Genomic DNA, 21,314 nt, shown 5'->3' on the forward strand with positions numbered 1-21,314 from the left:
CAACAGCCAATATCCCAAACTTCCCATCTCCTGCTAGGAATCTCAGCCATTTCTCTTGGCAGCAGAGTATTTTCTTCTGGGCTCAGAAAAGAGCTTAAATGAAAAAAGGTTGGACAAATAAATTCTGGTTATAAAAATGCCTATTTTTAGCAAACAACAGGAATGAGAGAAATGGAAACACTGGAAGAAAGGCTGTGGCTGTATGAACAAGTGCAGCCTACACTGCACAAACAAGCACTCCACATGTTTTCCCTCCTTGCCTCTGGACCTGAGGGCTACATTGACTTAGAACTCAATTTCAAACCAGAGTCTTGGAGAAGGATAAGGACAGAAGGAAAATGTGCTAAGACACATATTAAAAAATAAATCATCAAGGGGACCAGCCAAAAAGAAGGAAAGCTGTGAAAAAAGGAACATGGCAAAAGGGAAGCAAAGAAAATGCTTGGGGAAGAAAGAATCTCACAAAGACATTGTCTCATTCACATATCTAGCAAGGGCTACCTGTGGAGGTACCTTAAGGTAAGGAGGAACAGGCTGCTCCTCCACTCTAAACAAGACAGGTTTCCCTACAGCTATTGTTGAAATGAAAACAAAGAGCAGCAAAAAGCCTGATACCAAAACACAACCCCCTGAAAACATCAAGGAACAGAAAACACTTTTATATTCTTCCCTCTCATCTGCCACAGGCAGCAGTGCTCACCTCTGGAGCTGGGGAAGGAGTTGTTGAGCTGCTCCATCACTTCCTCCAAACCTGTGCTTGTATCCTGGGGAGGGCTGAGCAGCTCATCCTCACCTGCAAAGCAAACCCACACCGCTGCATGAGCCTGTGCTAACAGCTTGTATTGCCCAAGTCCTCCTCAAAGCCAAGGCTGTTCACTCAGGCACATGCCCTGCTTAGTGTACAATAAAAATTTCAAAGGTGAATTTTGTTGACTGTTACTGTTCTCTTTCTTTATAAGGATCTAAGGGAAACTAAATTAGGAGCTTGGGACAATTAACATTATTTTAATTCATAAAAAGGGATTTGAGAAATTGACTCTGGTAAAAGAAGTAGGGTAAAATGTCTGCTAGGAACATCTAGTTCTAGAAATGACACTCGTCCTTTCAGCTTCTCTTATTCTATTAATGGAAAAAGAAATTGCTGTTGTGAGTGCTGCTGTTGAGCAGCTTTCTAATAGTGCTGGGTTCATGTTGGCACTGCTTTGCCTAGCTGTGCAAATCAGTAGAAACCCAGATTCTCATCTGCATCAGTATTAATATTTCTGACAGTTTAATTGCATCAGATTGGCGCTCCAAGAACACTCAATTGTACTGTAAAAGGGTTTAGCAGCAGTTTAATAAAGCGAAATACATTTCTCCCACTGAATAATTTCTATAACCTGATTATAGGGCAGCAGTCTAATGGGAAATTCAATACATTTTATTTTTACTGGGGTTTTTTTTTGCTCATGGTTTCATATAACTGAAATCCATATGTTGTTTTTAATGCAGATCCTGGCCTCCAATATAAATAAAGCATCTTGAAAAAGAAAAACCTAAAGTATATACTTTAAGTGAGACTCTCCTTTTTTACTAGATGTCTTTTATCTCTATTAAAACACAAAAGCAATTTTGCTGCTGTAATAACTGAGTTCCATACTTCTTTTGAAAATGACTTGACCCTTTATTCTAACATGTCGTGCTCTATTTGAGTAGGAAACTGCCTGATTTTCTGTTAACATTTACATTCTTTAAATGTTGAGGTGCTTCATGCTAGTGAAAAACCTAGAAAAAGGGATGAAAGGAGCATTTCAGGGCTGCCTTTATTTAAACTGGGAGTTTAACAAGATATATTTCTGACCAAGAGTGATTCCTCCCACTCCAGCACAAGAAGTGGGATGGAGTGTCTGCAAGAAGCACTTAATTCGTATAAATGATGATCTTTGTATCAGCTTCTTTTATTCCATTAATGGTCTAAAAATAGTTGCTGAGGCTGCTTGCAGTCTGTTCAGCTTTTGAGTGGTGCTGGGCTCACACAAATCAACTCACACCACGAGTTACTTTCACATAAGGCATTGCACTGACAGAGGTGTCTTAGCAAAAGCAATGTCCTTGCAGCCTTTGCTGAATGTCAAGGTGAAAACTCAGGGTGAGATCTCACTGCTTCTACCTAGGCTGAGGATTTTATCAGCCTGAAGAAAGCCTCCTGGCCCTAATGATATCAATAAAAGGGCAGTGGTTCTGCTGTCCTGGCCAAGAACTGAAAACAGGTACCAATTTCCAAATGTCCTCATAAGTGCTGATATAAGCTGCGCTACCAATCCTCAAAAATGTTGTATTTTTTATTTAAAATGCATTATTTTGAATTTTTTCCTTATTTGGATGATATTTTCTGAGCATTTTCTTGTAAAGGACAAAATAAGACATGAGCCAAGCAACTAGACAGAAGATAGCTCAGTCTCCTCTCTTTACTCAGAAGAGTCTTCCCCATCTGTGCTTCTACAAAAGGTTTAGAGAGCTAAGTGAGCCTCAAATATTCTGGTGGTTCCTGAACAAATTAAAGTTCAGAACAGCCTCTTGCCTCATACACTTCAGAGCACCTCCTCTGCTGCTACCCTGCTGGGGAGAAAGGCCAGGGATAAGGACTTTCCCACTGGGAGTCCATGAGGAGAAAAGCAGAACATTCCTGCTTGCCAAGGGGTACTTCAAGTTAACAAGGAATAAGTTGTATTTGTAAATAAGGGTTTGAGTGGGTTTCGCTTTTAGCAAAACACTGCTGGTGAAACACCTTTCACAGCAATCTCTCCTCAGCAAAGCAGAAACACAAAAGTGCAGTGGGTTTTCAAATGCAAAAACAGCTAAGGTGTAATTTTAAAGAGAAAACACACAAAAGCTCCCACTACCTTGCCTCATTGCCTGAGACACCCAGAGATCCTCAGTATTTTCTCAGAAGTTACGGATCCCTCACTCCTTGGTACATGGCTGTGCATGCCAGCATTATTTACACCACCACTCTGGTTCCATTCACAATTCAAGAGTATTTTAAGCTGTGCTTCAGAAAACCCTGAGCCTAGCAAGCAAAGCTTTCTGGTGTGAAAGGACACTTCACAAACTGAATTAGCTGTGGCTTAGTTAGCAGGTTAGTAATTTTTTTTATAAGCTCCACTCCCTGCTGCCAACAGTGTGGCTCTGCTGAGTCTCAGTATGACCCCACTGATAACATCTCACTGTCCTCCCACATATTGGCTCCATCAAATCAATCAAATAAAACCAAGTTATGTCTAAATATTTGCTTTAAAAATTTTTACCAGCTTATATGAGTCTATACTGTGTTAATAATTTAATTCCAGTCTCACAATGTAAATGGGAATAATTTTATATAGAGTCAAATGAAAGGAAGTATATTTTTGTATTTTGTCCCACTAAAGGATGAAATATAAAACTACAAGACTTCTAATATGATGGCTGGGAAATACTGTCTTCCTGTCTTTTCTTTTAATTGTATTTTAATTCACGTATTTTATGTGATGAAATTCATGACATTTCTCCAGAAAGCTGATGCAAATTACACCACTACTAAAATATTTTACCTACTCTGTGTATGGCATACATTAAAAAATTTCCCCACTGGTAATATGATTAATGAAAGGTCCATTTTTACTTTTTCCAAAAATTCCTGTTACCTGTGATTGTACTCTCACCCCCAGGATTTCAACTTCAGCATTCCTAAAGGTACTATTTATTTCACATTTTAATTGCAGATTGTACAGAACCCATCCACTTTGATACTGTCACAGGCTGAAATTATTGCTCACACTTGGAATGGAAGAAAAAGCCTCCCCAAAAGCTTCATTTCCCACCACAACAGTACTTTGGACACAGCAGAATGTGCCCTCCCATTAAATTTCTTACTGCCATTGACACTTTCACTAATAGCAGTGAAAAGCTCTCACTAATTTACATAAAATAAATGTCTCTGTATGAAGCTGAATATTATCATCAGACTCGAAACATCATCTTGTTGAATATAAGATATAAGTGCATTTGCTTAAAGATGCTGAAAAGATTGATTGCTTTTTTACTAGCAGAAAATCCTTGCCTCTTGGTAATAAATACTTACTAATTTTGTAACAGACAGGAAATTAGGAAAGTGCCACATGGCAGTTACTAAAAGCACCAAAATAATAATTCCAACCTCCAGCTACAGAATATTATTATTTAACCTCACTCCACAACTCTTAAGATGTTCATTATCACATGTGATAGGATACTTAGAAAAGCCACAAGATGAGCACTGCCTGTGAGTGACAGCTCCATGCTACTGACTGAGCCACAACATATTAAAAATAAGATCACATCATTTAACATGGGGATGACTAATCATACATTTAGTCTCTTAGCCATAATTAATATTATGTACATTTAAATCAGTCATGTCAGGCTTTATAACTGAAAGTCAGTTTGAATAGAATAGTCAGCTTTTCAGCAGCATTTGCTTTCAGAAGTCAAGTCCTGGCTGAGTTTTGTGTTTAATATCAAAATATCCAAGCTACTGGGTGCATCGTGATCAAAAGCAAAGCCTGAATCATAAGGAAGATGCAAAGTGTAAACAGCCAGATGACATTGAAGATCATCGCAAATATCTACTTCATTTCATCTGAACTAAACGGAAAAGTGTTTTCTGTCTTTAAGGATTTTGTTCTGGAAAGTGGGACATAATTATTTTTTGTGACAACCTCAGCTTTGGTATCTTACCCATGGTTTCTGAAGTCTGGCTGCCAACTACACGAAGAAGCATTGGCTGACTGCTGCCTGACCTCTGCAAAGAGGTAGAAGGAGATGACAGTGTTGTACCATTCACCTTGGCATCTGCCTGTGGCTGAAAGTGAAGAAAAAAAAGTAAGACATTGCCATAACAGCTCACTACTTTATATCTCTGTAATTTTTATTTATTCCATGAATACACACAATTATAGTATTCCAGGCAACCCTGAGGGGAGAATGATGCATCTGACTCCTTCTTATCAGAAGGCTAATTAATTACTTTATTATACTATTCTATATTATATTCCACTATATTACAATACATCTAAACTGAATCTGCCAAGCACAACTGCACAGAATCTTGTGACTGCCAGCCGACAGTCCTGACACACACACGCATTTGGCCCTGATAGGCCAAGGAAACAAAACACCCTCACTTTGGGTAAACAATCTCCATATTGCATTCTACTTTTGCACAAACACAGGCATAGCAAATAAGGTAAGAATTGTGTTTTCTTTCCTCTGAGGTTCAGAGAATGTGAAACCCAGAAATATTCTAGGGAAGAACTGTGCCTTGCTTTTCTCTGTGAAGAGAAACGTGGCTACACACAATTTTCAGCCTGTTTTTAAGTAAATTCATCCATGCAGTCAATGCATTTTAATTCTGGATAAAACATGGAAGAAGACTAAATAAGAACACTGAAACCCGATTCCATATTCTCACTTGCAGTCTGTAAAACAATTTTGTACTTTTCTCTGACCTGCCTCTACAGCTATGATTTTTTGGTATGTTCTCGTAATTGATAACGCTGATTGATTCCGTTTGGAGACTCTTCAGAGACGCAGAAGAAGCGCCTGAGGACTCACCTGCTCCAGCAGCTGCCTCAGCCTGTGCAGCTGCGATTCCAGCTGTTTGTTGTGATCCTCCAGGATCTGCATCCTGGCCTCCAGGCGGCCCTTGTGCTGCCGGAGCAGCTTGGCCTCCGCGATGAGCTCGGCGTCGCGCGGGCTCTGCGGAGACACCGGCAGCATCTCCGGGGGGGACGGCAGCGGGGACAGGCCCTTGTGCTCGTGCTGCTGCTTCAGGCGCTCGTACTCGGCCTGCAGGTTCCTGGGGGAGGGACAAGGGGGAAAAGCTTTATGGGCCTGCACGGGGCAGTGACAAGGCGCTCAGTCTCGTGTGGTGTGATGTGTCTCACTTTTCACTGCACCAGCTGCCTTTCCCTCTCCTGAATCTACACACTTATGGGCTCAATCCTTGTGGATCTGCACAGATCTGGTATTAGATGGATCTGTGGTTCAAGTTGCTGTCGGGATCTCTAGCTTGTCAGAGTGACCCCAAGAAAAGTTAGAAAGTCTCTTTTCCCGGCCCGGCGCTTGAAGAAGGAGTCAGGGCACTTCAGTTCTCGGTCTCAAGGTTGTTTATGGTATCTTATCTATAAAAAATTTTCTCCTGTCCTGCTGAGGTCCGTCCAACTGTGTCCCTTCCACACAGTTCCAGGCACTCTGCCTGCCCCTGGGGTGGTGTTATGTCTTTATACTAAAAACTATGTATACAATGTTTACAATTACTTTTCAATACCTATCACCTATGTTAGACAGTGAGCTTCTACTCTAAACCAATCTAAAAGTGCCAACATCACAGCAGAAGATGGAGGCCGAGAAGAAGGAAAAAGGCTGGATATGCCCAGATCCCTCCATCTTGCCTCCTGAACCACCATACCAAACACCCCAAAAATCTACTTTTTCACCCCATGATAACTTCACTATTATTCCACCTAAACTGTTGTGGCTTGCTGATCTTCATCTAAGGTTGGTAACTTGCTCCACGGGTCATAATCAAACCCATAGGTGTTTTGGGCTTTCTGCCAGGGTCTCTGAGCCTCTGGCAAGGGTCTTGGCTGTTCTGAATAGCCAGAGGGATGTTCTGGGTTCCCATAGCTGCCTAAAGGCTCTTGGCATCCCCAGAACTCACAGCTGATTCCCTCCCAGGGCACCTCATGCAGGAGGCTCCAGACATCCTCCCAAAGCCAGGATTGATCTGTCTGTCCTGGGCTCAGCCCTCCCTCAGTTTCCTGCCCTTTATCCTTCCCAGCAGTTTCTTTCCACACATGGCTGCACCTGAGGGGTCATTAGTGCTAAAGGAGGACTCAGAGTTACCACAGCACCTCACAAACACTAAACCAGAGCAGGTGCCACCTGGCTGGCTGATCTATTTTACAGATGACAAACATCAGAGAAGCAGCCACACAAAAAGGCAGAGCAAAACACAGAACTTGGCTGTCAGTCAGGTCACATCTCTCTCCTCTCTTCAGATCTGCAAATGCATTTCCAGCCTAGGGCTAAAATTATCAACTGAAGATGAGAATTAGTGACCCGGTCTGTTAAACTGAACTGCACTGGCTTTTGGGGATATAATTTTCATCTTCTTTGTCCTGCCTAGAGTGCTACTGTCTACTGTAACTTTATGGCACTGCCAAGCTTGTTCTTTTATTTCATAAAACTCCAATTTTGCTTCAGTAAAACATTCCATAGATTAATATGATCTATAGTGTTCCACATGAAAAAAAAAAGTCTACCAAGCAGGGAAAGCGCAGAAGGTGAGAAACTGAAACCTTGTTAAAGGTAACAGTGCAAAACCACAAAAATAGTAACTTGTAGCAGAAACTTCATAGGCAAGGGAAGCCTAACAAACTGCACTGGGATTTTCTGCTATGATGTTCTTTTACAGGTTCCCAGAGGGGGAAAACCAGCTCAATGCTCTGGTAACTGCTTACTCATCACAAGCACTGACCCAGATTTTACTTTCTCAAACTTGCTCTTATTTGAGGTTGTGAGAACAGAGACCTTTTCCCAGTTCTGCCTGCAAACCACAACACACTCTGACAGTTTGGTCTGGAAGTGTAACAGCACCTAGGAAACCTCTCAAAAAAGCCCTTCTAAAAGAACATTATTGTGACCAGAAGGAGAACTAAAGCAGAATGCATCATTTCACACGGGTCAGAAAGCAATGCCAAGGACAATGACAAGCCACTGACTGTTCCCCAAAGGTCCCTGAGCTCCTCAGCAGCTGCATGATGGACATGTCCTCACCTGGGACTGTGGCACTGCCCACAACACAATCTCTAAGGGATGTCTGACCTACATGATCCCTCCTCTGCAGAAATTTTAAATTATTAAAAAACAAGAGCTAATAATTTTTAACTTCAGGCTGTTCCAAAATTCAAGATTTCTTTCCTTAAAATCCACACAAAGAGGGATAACTACAGAGATATTTTTTTCCAATGATTTTTTTTAAAACAAAAATTTTATTTTTGTTTAAATGAAATACTGAGTTTCAAGTTCATGAAAATGATCTAGAAAAAAAGGGCTATCTGTACTGGGAATAGATATTGTCATGTAAGTTATGTCTTCTGCCTGACTTAATGTCTTCTGATACTTCTAGCTGAACAAAATGGTAAATAATTAATAAAGATACTGAAGGGAATAGGAATGAAGATGACAACATGATCATTACACATGGTGCTATTGCTGACTGAAGTTTCTACAGGAATGATCAATAAGCCTGCTTTTCACCATGTCCATTGATAGGGGCTATCACTACCCCATGAGGAATTTCCCAGATCCACAATGCAGGCAATACTCTGTGGACAGCAGACTCAAAAGTTGGAAGTGCTGTAAAGCAAAAGATAAAACATCACCCTAAGGGAAACTAAGTAAATACACTTGATCATACTTACAACATAATCAGATACCTTGCTACAAAGATCTGTATCAATATCACCTGTATCAATACAGAGAAGTCCTTCCAGTAATGATGGTATTGAAATAGCAGTAAGGACCAGGGAGTAATTCAGATAAAAATCCTTTCATATCTGATAAAAAATAATTAAAAATCTTTTTGAAAGCCTACAGGAAAAAAAATAATGGGAAAGATTCTGCATATTTTCCAACCAGAGGTGTGTCTGGATTTGGGAGTTCTGTAATTAAATACTATAATACTGTTGGCACAAAGGAATGTGATTCTGAAGGATGCGTGTGGGTGTGCCCAGTGCACCTGTATTACTGAGTTTTCCAGCTGCACCTTTTCAGTCCAGCTACCCAGTCCTTCAACCAGAGAACTGAGATTCATCATAGCTTCAGAGCCATAGGAGTGATGTGCAGTGCACACAACCAATAATATCATAACTGGGATCTACACATACAGCAATGAAGAGGTGCATTGACATAATGGAAAAAACCTGAAAATTAAAAAAGAAAGAAAGAATTTGAAAACTGCTGTAAGAATATCCTGAGAGAACAAACGGTCCTTATTCTTCCCTCTGGAAGTTTTAAGCTGTGTGGTGAAAGGACTGCTGCTGTGGCACCCAAGGCACTGCCCACATCCCCCAGGGTCCTGAGGAGAGGCACTCTGTGACACTTTCACCATAAAATGGGACATAAGAGAAAGGGGAGATACAAAAATGCTCCTCTCTAAATGAATGCAACTCAGCAAGCATGGGCAGTACATGGAATCCTCACCTCCCTCCACCACTGGAGGCTGTCACAAACAAATAAACAAACAAACAATGCTGCTGCATGTACTCATCACTGGGGAAAGGAACCCTTCTTCAGCAAGAGAATATTAAAAAAACCCACATATATTCCATTTACAATGCTTGCAACACGTTGAGGCATTTGTGAAGAAAAGCAACATAGGAAGCAGGCAGTGCAACCTTGATTTATGCAACTGTACAGAGCTGAGTAGTAAAGAGTGCATGAATTATGAATCACATATATCACTGGCAGCATTAATTGCCTGGTGACAAAAATCCTAGTGGACTCTGTTTGCTGACTAGTCCTCTCAAAGGCAATTGAGAATTTGTGAATTCATGTTATTTCTCATCTCCCTACAGAAAATCAGTGGTCTGAAGAAACAGACAAAGATGGTAACTGAACCACCCTCACTAGAGTGACAGTGTTTACTCAGGATGCTTCACACTCAGAAGATCCAGTTCCCCTTCTTCAATGCCAAAACAAATACCAAGAGGAGCCACAGCATGTTTAGAAATGCATCACTTTCCTGCTGTTGGCAACTGTACAGAAGGAACTTATGTGAGGAGGCCATTCATCAGTCTCCAGGTTTGGAGGAACACTGAAACAGGGCAGCTTTGAGATTCAGGGTGTCACTGCTTTCTCTGTGGCACACAGCCCACTGCACTCCCACTGCAAGTCAGGAAAAGCAAAGGAATGGCAAATAGCTCTGGCTGGAGATCTCATTTACTTAGTTCTTGTACCAGCACAGCTTAGAGCTGGGAGGAAGAGGAGAGAACATGAGAGAAGTCTCCCTCTTACATGCAAGACCTCAGCTAAACTAAAATATTAGGAAGCATCAAATTTCCTGAGTTATTAAAATAGCAGGAAGGTATTTTAATTCTTTGCAAAAAGTTTTGACTCTGTCACTGCAGAACCATGTGCTTTCTATTTAATGTCAGTACAGTACATCCTGGTCAGTATTACCTATCCTACTGTATAACTTATGTAATGTATTGCTTTAGATGGACAACAAAAACTTGTCTTCTCTCTCTCTGAAATACATTCACTCGTGAGGAAATAGTATTAGAGAGGGTTTTATAATTGGATTTTTCTTTTGTATTGCTACACAGTAATAATGCCTTCAATAGCAAGATTGCTTTTTATCTATTGAATTCAGAAATGGTCTTATCACATTATTCCATGTGATGCAAAACTCAGCACAAGCCTGAAGATCTAAAACTCAAATAAAACATTTTCAGCCATTGAAAATATTCTCTAAAATGCTCACATTTTAACAAATATAAATTATTTAGCAGTCAAATCTTAGCCATACATTATTTAAGGAAGTCATACTTACAAGCTACAGAAGCACCACGGTCTTAAAATGCTAGCAGATAAATAATGAATATCTTACAAGAGGTCCTTGGAACTGACAAAACCCGAGCCAGAACCACATCACAGCTAGGTTTGTAAGTTTGAAAATGCATTTCAGAAGAATTCAAAATAGGCAACAGAGCTTTTAAACTGCCCAAAAGCAAAACCTCAGAATTACAATTTCAATGAGTCTTTTTCATTTAACCAACAAGTCAAGATGGAAATACTTGGGAGGCCAGAAACTGTAGCTGAAACCCAAATGGAGGTCAGAATTCAATCAATGGCCCAAAAGAGACAAAGCAAAAAGAAAAGGGCTTTTTTTAAAAAGCAGAAACTGTAGAGAGCAGAAGAAAAAGAGAAATGACAATGAAGTGCCAGTATCACAGCACTGCTTCCTCTGAGTACTTGATACTTGAGGCATCACTTGTGGCTGCTTTCCTGGGAGCTGCTGAGAAGTGACTGCGTGACCTGACTCTCACAGTAAAAGTGAACAAGACACAGCAGAGAGAGCTAAATCTGGGTTAGCAGAAGTTTTCACAAGTGTATGCAACAGGAGTTATGAAAACACAGGCAGGAAAGGGCAACTCTGCACCACATCCAGCTCAGGAGTGGCAGGAGATGCACCCAGGAACAAAGGAATGTCTTCATCCTGAGGCAGTAACAAAAGTTTACATGGAGGGTGTTTCAGGATATGCATGGGAAGGAAGATGCGCTCACCCACTGCGACGAGGTTCACACAAGGAATTAGGTGTCAGGTTGCTGATTACCTTTGGCAGCAGCCAAGAAAAGTTTGCACAAACCCGACGGAGGAGAACGACTGGGAAATAGGAATCCAAAGGGACAAGACTGATTTTAAAAGTAGGTAAGTTACATGAATGCCTCCTGACTGATCCTGTCTGAAGAGCTTATTTTTCTACACAGGAATCTGTGTTTCATCCATAAACTCATGGTCATCTGGCTGTGACAAGCAACCAGGACAACAAGAACTTGTTCACTTCTCAGCAGCTACCTTACATTTTACATACAAGCTATTTATAGCAGTTTGCAGAGACAAAAGTCATGATTTTGTCATAATCAATGAAAATCACAGCAGTGTGACCTCTACACTGTGAGCCAGAGCCAGAGCTCTCTGTGCTTGCTGTGTTGAGCACTCACAAAAGGCAAGGCTGCCTGTGGTGGCATCCCATCCATAACTGTGCCTCCAGTAGCACAAATAAGAAAACACAACCTTACAGACTATAGCTATAGTTTAATCCAGGACTGGCAAACTTCAAACCAGGTATTTTTAAGGTGTAACTCCTGCCAGAGATATTTTACCACCTCTCATCAGTAATTGTTAAATTAAATAAAGCCCATGCAGAAATTTAAGGCATGAACTCTTAAAGAGCTTTTTAGCTTATTTAGCTATCTAGCTCCATGTTATACTAGTTTCCATATATTACCTTTCTAATCAAAACCTAGTCTGCTTTAGAAGTCACCCTCCTTTCTGCTAGGCAGCTTATTTTGTATACAGAGAGAAAAGCATTACAATTTTTTTCCTTCTTCCATGATTCACTACACAATGCTGTTTAAAAAATAACACCCATCTCCTGGAAACCAAGCTATCTTATCATCTGTATTGTACTAGCTACTAGATATTTCTAAGCTACAGTCCTGAACATGCAAAGTGTGATGTCTTATTTCAAAATACTGATTTTCCTTCACTTCAGAAAGCACTTGGGTTTTATGTGGTATGTAGCAGGAAGTCTGTGGTTTGCTTCAAACAAAATCTCCCTGCTGTTCAGTGAGCAAGAGCTTTGTTTACTACAGCTTTCTGTGTGAAACATAGCCCTCATTCTTGATGCCTACAATCTTCTCCCTTCTCCCAGACCCTCCTGATAAAAAGTCTCTGATGGAGCCACAGTAATTGATTAGCACCATCCAAAGAAGACATACATGGAGAGAAGATCTATGACACTGCCAGCTCCTGCATTATTTTCTTGACAAGTCTAAGGTAAATGATTAGTGCATTATACCCTCAATGTAAGCAGAAGTACCTAGCTCTTACAGAAGCAAGAAAAAAGAGCATGAAAATGCCAACAGACTGTACTAAAAAAGCTGAAGATAGAGAAGACAAACAAACCCATGGGTTTTTTTTGGTAGAACTAAATGATTTATATCTTACAGTCTCATTTTGGCAATCCACATAGTTGTAACTACCAATCTTTCAGGGTCAGGATCTCCTGGTTTTTGTGTTGATGGCCCAAGATTCCAGAGTACTGTATAAAGAGGACTGCAGTGCTAGGAAATGGGAATCCAAAGGATTGCTTCAAGTATCCACTTGGAGGTTTTTTTTAAGGTGATTAATGAAGATGACTTCAATTAAATTTGAAGTTGAAAGTGTTAAATGATACTTTGAATTGAAAGATTGAAGAAATGGCAACAAGCAACACCAAACAAAGAGAAAGAGGACCCAACTTTTACCCACTATGAAATTATTTATTTGTTAGAAAAAAAAATGCAGTTTTGTAACTCATTTGATCCCTAAAAATATATAATTGTTTTGCAGAGTTTTTACTGCAAATTCAGCAGCTGGTGGTATGACCCACCTGTTCTCCTCCTCCAGGTCTGCGAGGATTCTCTCCAGTTCCCCTCTCTCCTCACTCTCCAGAGAAATCAGGATCTGGGCAGGGCTTCGGGGCTGGCTCAGGGGGGACTCCTGGTTCAGGCTTTGGCAGTAGTGCTGGATTAACAAGTGTTCATCATCACTGCAAAACAGAGCAGGGTAAAACAGGCTGTTCCCTTCCTGCTTTTCAGCTTCACAGTGAATATGAGGAGATGATTCACTCCCAGGCTCTCATTTCTTACAAAGAGATTTGCTGAACTCTTTGTAACTGTGATGCACCTTAAAGCAGAATCTGCTGACCTGTTTCACTGAGTCTCTGGCAATTTTCGTTCTCTGCAGAGACCACCTCCCTCCTCCTCTGCTTCTCAGATACCTAAAGCCAAGTTTTGCAACAGCTGGCAACCTCAGCTCTCCTCTTTTGACAAACTTCAATTAGGAATTTGCTTGCAAAAAAAAAAAAAAAAAAAGCAATCTTCTGCTGCCTGATCTGCATTGTGTGGAAGGGTCACTCAAGCAAGGGCAGTGCATTTAATTTATTTTTGTACCTACAACCTATCCTTATGTAGTAAGGGTGTGCTTTATTTATCTTTTTTTATCTATAAAATTCTAAATTAGGTAAACAAAGAAAAAAACCCTGAACTAATATAAAAAATATGTTATTTTCCACTCAGATATTTGGCTTTTTTTTTAAATTTAAAAGTGATGTACACTTTCAGAATAGAAATATATTCTGTTTAATACATAGGATCTATTTCTATTGCCCCTGAAGCTGTCTGGCATCTGAAAACAGAAATATCTCTGGAAGAGAAAAGGAAATACAATTCTGAAGACCTCAATCACCTCCCAGAACTACAGGGATTGTTTTAGGTGTGGTTTAGATGCTAAGAAGATGCATCCAAGCCCTAAGCAATGCAACTTACACCAGCAGAGAAACCATGAAAGGTTTCCTTTGACACCATAGCACAGGGTCAATAAAAATGACACCGCTGTTAGAAATTTTACAGAACAAAATAATTCAGTCTAGTCAGTCCAGGACTTTTCCCTGTTATGTTTCTAAACCAGAATTTAACAGGCATTTTGAACAGCTGTTATTGTTCAAAAATTATAATTTTCCTTGTTTTCATTTGTTCCTGAAAATGTTAATGATGCAATTTTATGTCTGCAGGAGTGCCAAAGCAATGTAGAGCACATTAACATCAGTTCATAAAAGAGAAGTATTAATTTTTCACAAAAGGAGAGGCTTGCCAGTTCCTAAATTTATACTTTTCATGAAGCACTTCAACTGTGATTTCCTTCAAACCACTGCTTTGCATTTATAAATATTCTTACAGATCTTAAGTGAATTAACTGTGAACAAATGCCATAACTATTGTAGTAAAATGGCACTTTACAAGCATACTCTATTTGTGTGATTTTCAGCCTGCACAGATATTTTATACATCATTGCAGTGACACTACATAATGAAACAATTTGTGATATATAAATATATGTGTTGTATTTTCATTTCCTGCCTTCCTTGTTTCCATCTATCACTCTACCTGTACTGATTAGCCAAATAATCCAAACCCTGCAAGAATAACAAATAATACTTAGGCATAATCTGACAAGCAAAACCAAAATAATTACAGTTGTGAATTCATGGTAAGCTTTGATTTTGCTGCAATTTGTATCTATCTGGATAATATTTCTTCCAAAATTCAAAATGCACAGTTTTATTCTCATTTTAATAGTTGAAACTGAGGAACAAACTGGATAGTTACCTTATTAATTGAATCACGCTAGTACAACTTCCAATTGACCAAAAAAAAGATCTGAACAGAAAGACCAAAGTGTAATACAAGAGATACAGTGTATGCATGATTCCTGTGACAAGGACACTGAAATATTTCAGTGGGACAACACAAAATTCCATCTATTAGAGCATTACTACTATCCAAAGTAATACAAAATTATCATATGACTTGGAAACAAAGTTTTCATTAACTGTACAAAATTTACTGACATTGCATCAATATTAACTTTGAGGGGTCATTTTAACTTTTCCCTTTTACCAATATATTAACACAACTTACTTGGTTCTACAGGAGATTTTCTTTCAAAACTGGTAAACAAAAATCCTACCAAGTCAAAAGTGAAACTATTTTGAAACAAAGAAACAGCTTTATTGCTATCTGAGCTCACAGGCTCAGAATCAACCTCATGAAATGCTATTCATTTATTCATTTGTTATCTCAATTTAAGTGAATGAAAATTGGCCAGAATTCTGTGTTGTAAAGGACTGCTACAAATTTAATTGTCTGAATTAAAAAAAAATCCATCCCTTAAACTGTGATAAGGATGAGATCATGCAGAACAGATAAAAATGTTTTTAGAGAAGTTGGAGTTTTCATATTTGGTTGATTTAGAATCCATGCTATGGCTTCTCCTACACAGTTAATGAACGCAGAGGAAATTTTCACACACACCCATGACGTAGCTGCTTCTCAGAAACATTACCCACTGTTAGTTCTATGTCCTCTTATTCAGAGAATAAAAAACACCAAGAATATTATCAGAGGAGAACCACAAAGGGTTTCAGTGAGATTGCAGATATAACTACTTCTTAAAAATCAAAACTCTTATTTATAACTCTACATTTAAAGTAATACAATGAATGCTTGTCAGTGATCTGTCCAACTTACAGTTTACTACTGCTAGTATTTCACAATGATGATCACTCCCTCCTGGCTTACTTTCAATATATTTCACGTATTTGTACACCAAAGATTTCTGTTTAGCCTCACTTATGTTTTATATGACACTTTTCCCACACTAACACTTTCTAGCTTACAGCAATTTAACCATGCTTAAGCTAGAACTAAGATAGAAAAGGTTTTTGTATTTTTGTCCTTAGAACTCATCAGACAAAGACGTATCTTGAATATGGAAATTATTTGCTGAATGCAGCAGTAATGTTTGAAAATAAAGTAATAGTTTTAATTTTGAAGGTATCAATCATTTGTTGTATAAATTTGGTATTAAGCTATAAGCCATTAATCCAGACACTATGATACAAATTGAAAGGACATGAGCACACCATTAAATTGAACCAGATGTGATACATGGCCATGCAAATTCAGCACTACAAAATTTCATTACAAGTTATTAACATTCCCAAGGAAATACATGTCAAAACCACAGAAACAGCCTACTTACATGCTCTCATTAGGTGAAATACTGTCATTTAGGTAAGAACCATTGGTGTTCTCCATTTCTGCTAGCCTGTGGAAAAATAAACAAGACTCATTAAAACCAATTACGTTTTTCAAAAACTTTGTTTGTTCTAACATTCTGGAAAGAATTAAAGAGCGTGATGTTTTTGATGAATTTGAAGCTCAAATTAATTTACACTCACTGTTGATTACCAAAAGGTTTTGCAATAAGGTATCACAAAAGATTGTTTGCTACAATGGCCTGGCTAAACTCACTTCTAAGTTTTCAGCCCTTTCTCTGAGGTTATATTCCAACTTCTCTTGAATATTTAATTCCAAAATCAAAGAAAAGCCTTAAGATGCCAGGGGATTACACAAATTGCTTTGTACCTGGCAATGTCATTGTCCAAACTGTAACAATCAGTCATTTCTCATTAGTTTTCACACTCAGCCCCTCCTAAACATCCTGCATAATTCAGAAACACCTCTCCTGATCAAGTGATACTAGAGGAGAGAAAGAGGCTGGAATTTTTCATTACCTCGGCCCTTGAAAATTTACTTGCTTGGTGGAAAAAGATTTTCACCTTTGTGCAATTAATAATTTTTTTGATTCTTAGGAGCAGTATGAAAGCAGAGAATTGAACTAAATCAGTGATATATCACTATTTCAATCCTCCAAATCAAGGAAAAATCCTGCTTGTGGCATTTCATGAGGTGAATTAACATTACAATGACACCTGAGATTCATATGAGAGTTTGGAGGTTTCTGCTCTTCTCATTTGTACTATGATATCAGGGTCCATATTAAAAACTAAACCTCATGTAGAATCATAGAAGGGTTTGGGTTGGAAGGAGCTTTTAAAGGTCTCCAGTCCAACCCCCCTGCACTGAGCAGGGACATCTTCAACTCAAACAGAGCTCCATCCAGTCTGACCTTAAATGTTTTCATGGATGGGATATCTACCACCTCTCTGGGCTACCTGCTCCCAGTGCTTCATCATCCTCATTGCAAAATTCCTTCCTTACATCTAGTCTGAATCTGTCCTCTTCTACTTTAAAACACTACCTCTTGTCCTATTGCCACAGGTCCTATTAAAATATCAGTAAGAGTGAGGACCCCAAGGGACCCAAAAACCAATTCTGACCACAGAGATGCTCTGGCATGCAAGTTAGGACAGGCTGGTTAACAACAACCACAGATGATGTTCTTGCATCCCAGAGCCTGGAAAGCAAAACCCCAAACTTTATGTTTTTTTAAGAAGTGCTCAGCTCTTCTTAAGTAATTTTAGAGAAAGATCTGCCTAAGGTCCAGCTGGTCTCATACCTGCTAGCATAATGTTCAATGCGTGAATGAGTATCATCGTGTGAGAGCTGAGGGGACGAGGCAGGCCTATAAGGCAGAAAACACTGATTAATCACAAACAATACCCCTTTCAAAGTCAAAAGACACTTAGCTATGCCTATACCCTCACATCTCTATGCCTTATGGCATGTTTGGTAAAAAGCAAGTCAGAACTCCAGGTGCCGTGTGTGCCTCCTCAGGCCATCGGTGCAATGTTTTGTGGTGCCACTCTGGGCATTTTTGACCATCTGCAATCCGTCTGTTGCCACGACTCTTCTTCACACCAACTCCCAAAGAAGCTTCTTCCAAAGGATTTACAGAAGAGCTTTCACCCTGGTTTTCCCTTCACACCTGCCTCCTTCATTGGCATTTCTGCTTCAGGCTGCCAGTGTGCTGCTGGGAACCTCTCCTCTGCCTCCCACCCTGCTCCAGTGCCTGCTTCCAGCACATCCCACCTAAAAGAGCCTTTAAGAATTATTCCATGAGCAGCTAGAAATAAATACAAGAAGCATAAAATGTCTGAAAGGAGCCTTTAATAACACACTGCAGACACTGATGATTTTGGCTCATGTCTTTCAAGAGTTGCTATCTCAATGGTAGCTCAGTGTGTTATACAGGGGGACACTAAGTTATGTTGGGTTTTCTGTCTGACAGATGGCATGAAGTTCTCTTCAGTTTTCTGTTGATGAAAAGAATTCATTGGAGTTTTCTTGTCAATTATAGTATTGTTTCTTTTAGTCTCACATCTGGAAAACATCAACATTAAATTATGTTGCCTCTTCAGTTCAGACAGCACCCTTTGCTGCCATGTGGGATTTAGCCAATCTACATGTATTGAGAAGTGCCAGATTAACAAGAAGTGATGCAGCTTCCCAAACTGAATGGCAATTTTATACTTTTGCTAAATTTCAACTGGCCTTTATTACATCTCTGCTGACTCTCCTTATGGGACTCCTGACTGAGGAAGGAATTTCTCCCCATTTTTAATTGCTGGATACTGTGGCTCAGACTGCCCAAAAGTGATTGTATTGCATTGCACTAGCTGACAGGTTTTGTATTTAGGTTATAAACCAAAACTGTAATAATCTTCTGGTTTGTAATGTTCCCATGTTAGGAGTTTGAGAATCCTGATGTCAATCTACTGGACTCCTCAGTTTCCAGGTTTCTAATCAGCCTCCAAAGGGCTCTAGATTAGGATCCTTCTGAAATCATAGAGCTGTATGCTGGATACACAGAATTTGTCATCATTAATATCTCTTCTCACAGAACAAAGTTTCTCCTCTTTAAGACATTACAGACCAAGTATAACAAGTCTCATTTTGTCTTTGAAATGAATTTTGGCCTCTACTTTTACTCATCACATATTCAAGCATTACTACAGCACACCAGAGGACAAATACTCAGTTCACAGAGTTCCTGAGTGCAGCAGTGATTCAGTGGATGGGGGAATTGTTTCTCTGTGATTCTATCCCATTCTGTGTAAAAATGTGCAGGGAAGGGAGGGGAAAAGGATGTAATTTCTTTAGAGCAGTGGATCATGGAGCAGGATAATGATAGTTTTCTGATAAATTGAAGTTACCCACAATTTTAATTTTTTTTTTGTCATACAACAGATGTTAAGCTTGTCTTAACTGGTACCATCAATGCAAGAAGAGTTCTTGTTTTCAACACACACACAAATGTTGATGCTAATACTATGCATAGACTAGGAAATATGTGTTAAAAGTAGTTTCAATTTTGAGTTGGATCATTCTCTTAGTGCCTCTCACCATGGCACTGCACATTGTACCAGTACGAAAGAAGGGACACCACTTGGTTGGGACCTGCTGGGCAATGAGATGTCTCTTTTTGCAGTAGTGCATGGCAAAATGTGAGGCTTGACTGCATGAATATATCCTTGCTGTCTTGAAATCATGCTGCAACTTCAGAAGTGACCAAGTTGTGTAATAATATAAAAAGATATATTTTTAAAAAGACAGTATGATGTTGGAGTTGATTTTGCCAGCTGCAAGCAGGGAGTGAGGCTGCAATTCCAGGTCTGTCTCTACTTCAGAACATACTGCAGTGGAGATATACCTCAAACAGCTTTTTAGAAGTTTGCTTAAGAAAGCAAACCTGCTAGAGAAGCATAGCTTTGTGTTGAATTCAGCTGCTCAGAGGTACTTTTGCCAGTCTCTGAGCAAACTTGAGAATGATTGTGCTGTATTTTACATACTCTCAGTGACCGACCACCTGTGCTAGAGCTCACAGTCCTTCCTTTCTGAGCACACACACTCAGCACCCCTAATCAGCTCAAACAGTCAGCAGGAAGGCTGAGTGACACAGCCAATATTTAGCCAAGATAACCATCCCTTTTACAAGGGCTCCACAGCTGCCTTGTTCAAGCTGGGGTCTGCAGGAGCAGCCTGGGAATTCTAGTCAAGTCAAGTGCTGACCAGGTGGCAAACACCACTTTCCTGCAATTCCCTGCACCCCTGGAGGCCTGGCTGGCAGGATAAGGGTATTTTTCTTTGTTCAGCATTTTAGTTTATCCTTCCTGAAAGTGTAGAAACAAGTAAATTGTCTTTGTATCATTGTACCATCACAGTTCAAGTTAGATACACATTCTCACAACTTGTGAACTGTCCCTTTAATGCCTGGCAAGCAGCATATCTGGGCAAAACACTGGATAATAAGCAGTAAGAACCATTACTTTCCAACAAAAAAAGTTATCTATTTATAAGCAGTTCCAGGTATACCACATGTTGGTGTCAGAACAGCACTAGCATTGCTGAGTGCTGCCAGGTGATGCTTTTCTGAGGCACTTCAAGGAAAACCAGAAAACTGGCATAAGAGCACCAGAAAAAGGCATGAGTGTAGAAAACATGGGAAAGCTTTATGATAACTGGCTTGTCTGCTGAAGTTGGAATCGCCCTGTAAGCAAGAAAAAGCTTTAAACCTGGGTAGCTCAGTAACTTGAATTGCAGATCAAGTGCTATAGCATGAAGGAAAGAAATAAAGTTAGCAGAACAAAATTAAGGGCAATTCTTTCCAGCCACTATTAATTTCTTATTTTTCTGGTTCCTTGTCAGACCAGATTGAAGGATTATGCTCTGGAAGATACCTGAGTTAGTCTGACAAAAAGTGCAACCTCTCTGCACAAATCCTGCTCCTCAGTATATCTCAAGTTTTCTCGAGCATTACATGTGAGTTAAACTCCCTGTAGTATATAACAGCAAACCTCTGGTGTGAAGCTATCAGTGTAGGCACACCACAGTGTTACTACTATAAATAACTAGGAATGACCCTGTTATGACAGCTTAATTTCATATTATGTCAGACGCAGTGATAGCATTCCACATGATCCAAGCTTTCTTCAACTGTCACTTTTAGCTTTGCAATTGTTCTGAAAGATAAGGAATCTAGATCCATAGTTGCATCTATAAAAGTGCATCCTCAAGCTCAAAGCCCCTCTATTTCAGTCTGCCTTCAGACTTTTGGCATTCTCTGTGGGTAAATACTCAGCCATGAGGTTTGCAGTATTGGATGTGCTTCCTGATTGCC

General features: G+C 39.6%; 1 protein-coding gene across 6 annotated transcripts in view; it reads right to left on the reverse strand.

Annotated features, from left to right (window-relative positions):
- DMD (dystrophin) overlaps positions 1 to 21,314 on the reverse strand; it is a 1,160,174-nt gene that overhangs the window by 16,485 nt on the left and 1,122,375 nt on the right. For all 6 annotated transcript variants that reach the window (XM_059491405.1, XM_059491401.1, XM_059491417.1 and 3 more), the window contains 6 exons: positions 17,754 to 17,819; positions 16,434 to 16,499; positions 13,221 to 13,379; positions 5,611 to 5,854; positions 4,735 to 4,858; positions 701 to 793 (listed from right to left, as the gene is read on the reverse strand). In XM_059491405.1, coding sequence (XP_059347388.1) covers positions 701 to 793; positions 4,735 to 4,858; positions 5,611 to 5,854; positions 13,221 to 13,379; positions 16,434 to 16,499; positions 17,754 to 17,819 — 752 coding nt within the window. The remainder of the gene's footprint in view (positions 1 to 700; positions 794 to 4,734; positions 4,859 to 5,610; positions 5,855 to 13,220; positions 13,380 to 16,433; positions 16,500 to 17,753; positions 17,820 to 21,314) is intronic.

The sequence above is a fragment of the Ammospiza nelsoni genome, chromosome 2 (assembly GCF_027579445.1).
Source record: "Ammospiza nelsoni isolate bAmmNel1 chromosome 2, bAmmNel1.pri, whole genome shotgun sequence".
Classification (NCBI taxonomy): Eukaryota; Metazoa; Chordata; class Aves; order Passeriformes; family Passerellidae; genus Ammospiza; species Ammospiza nelsoni.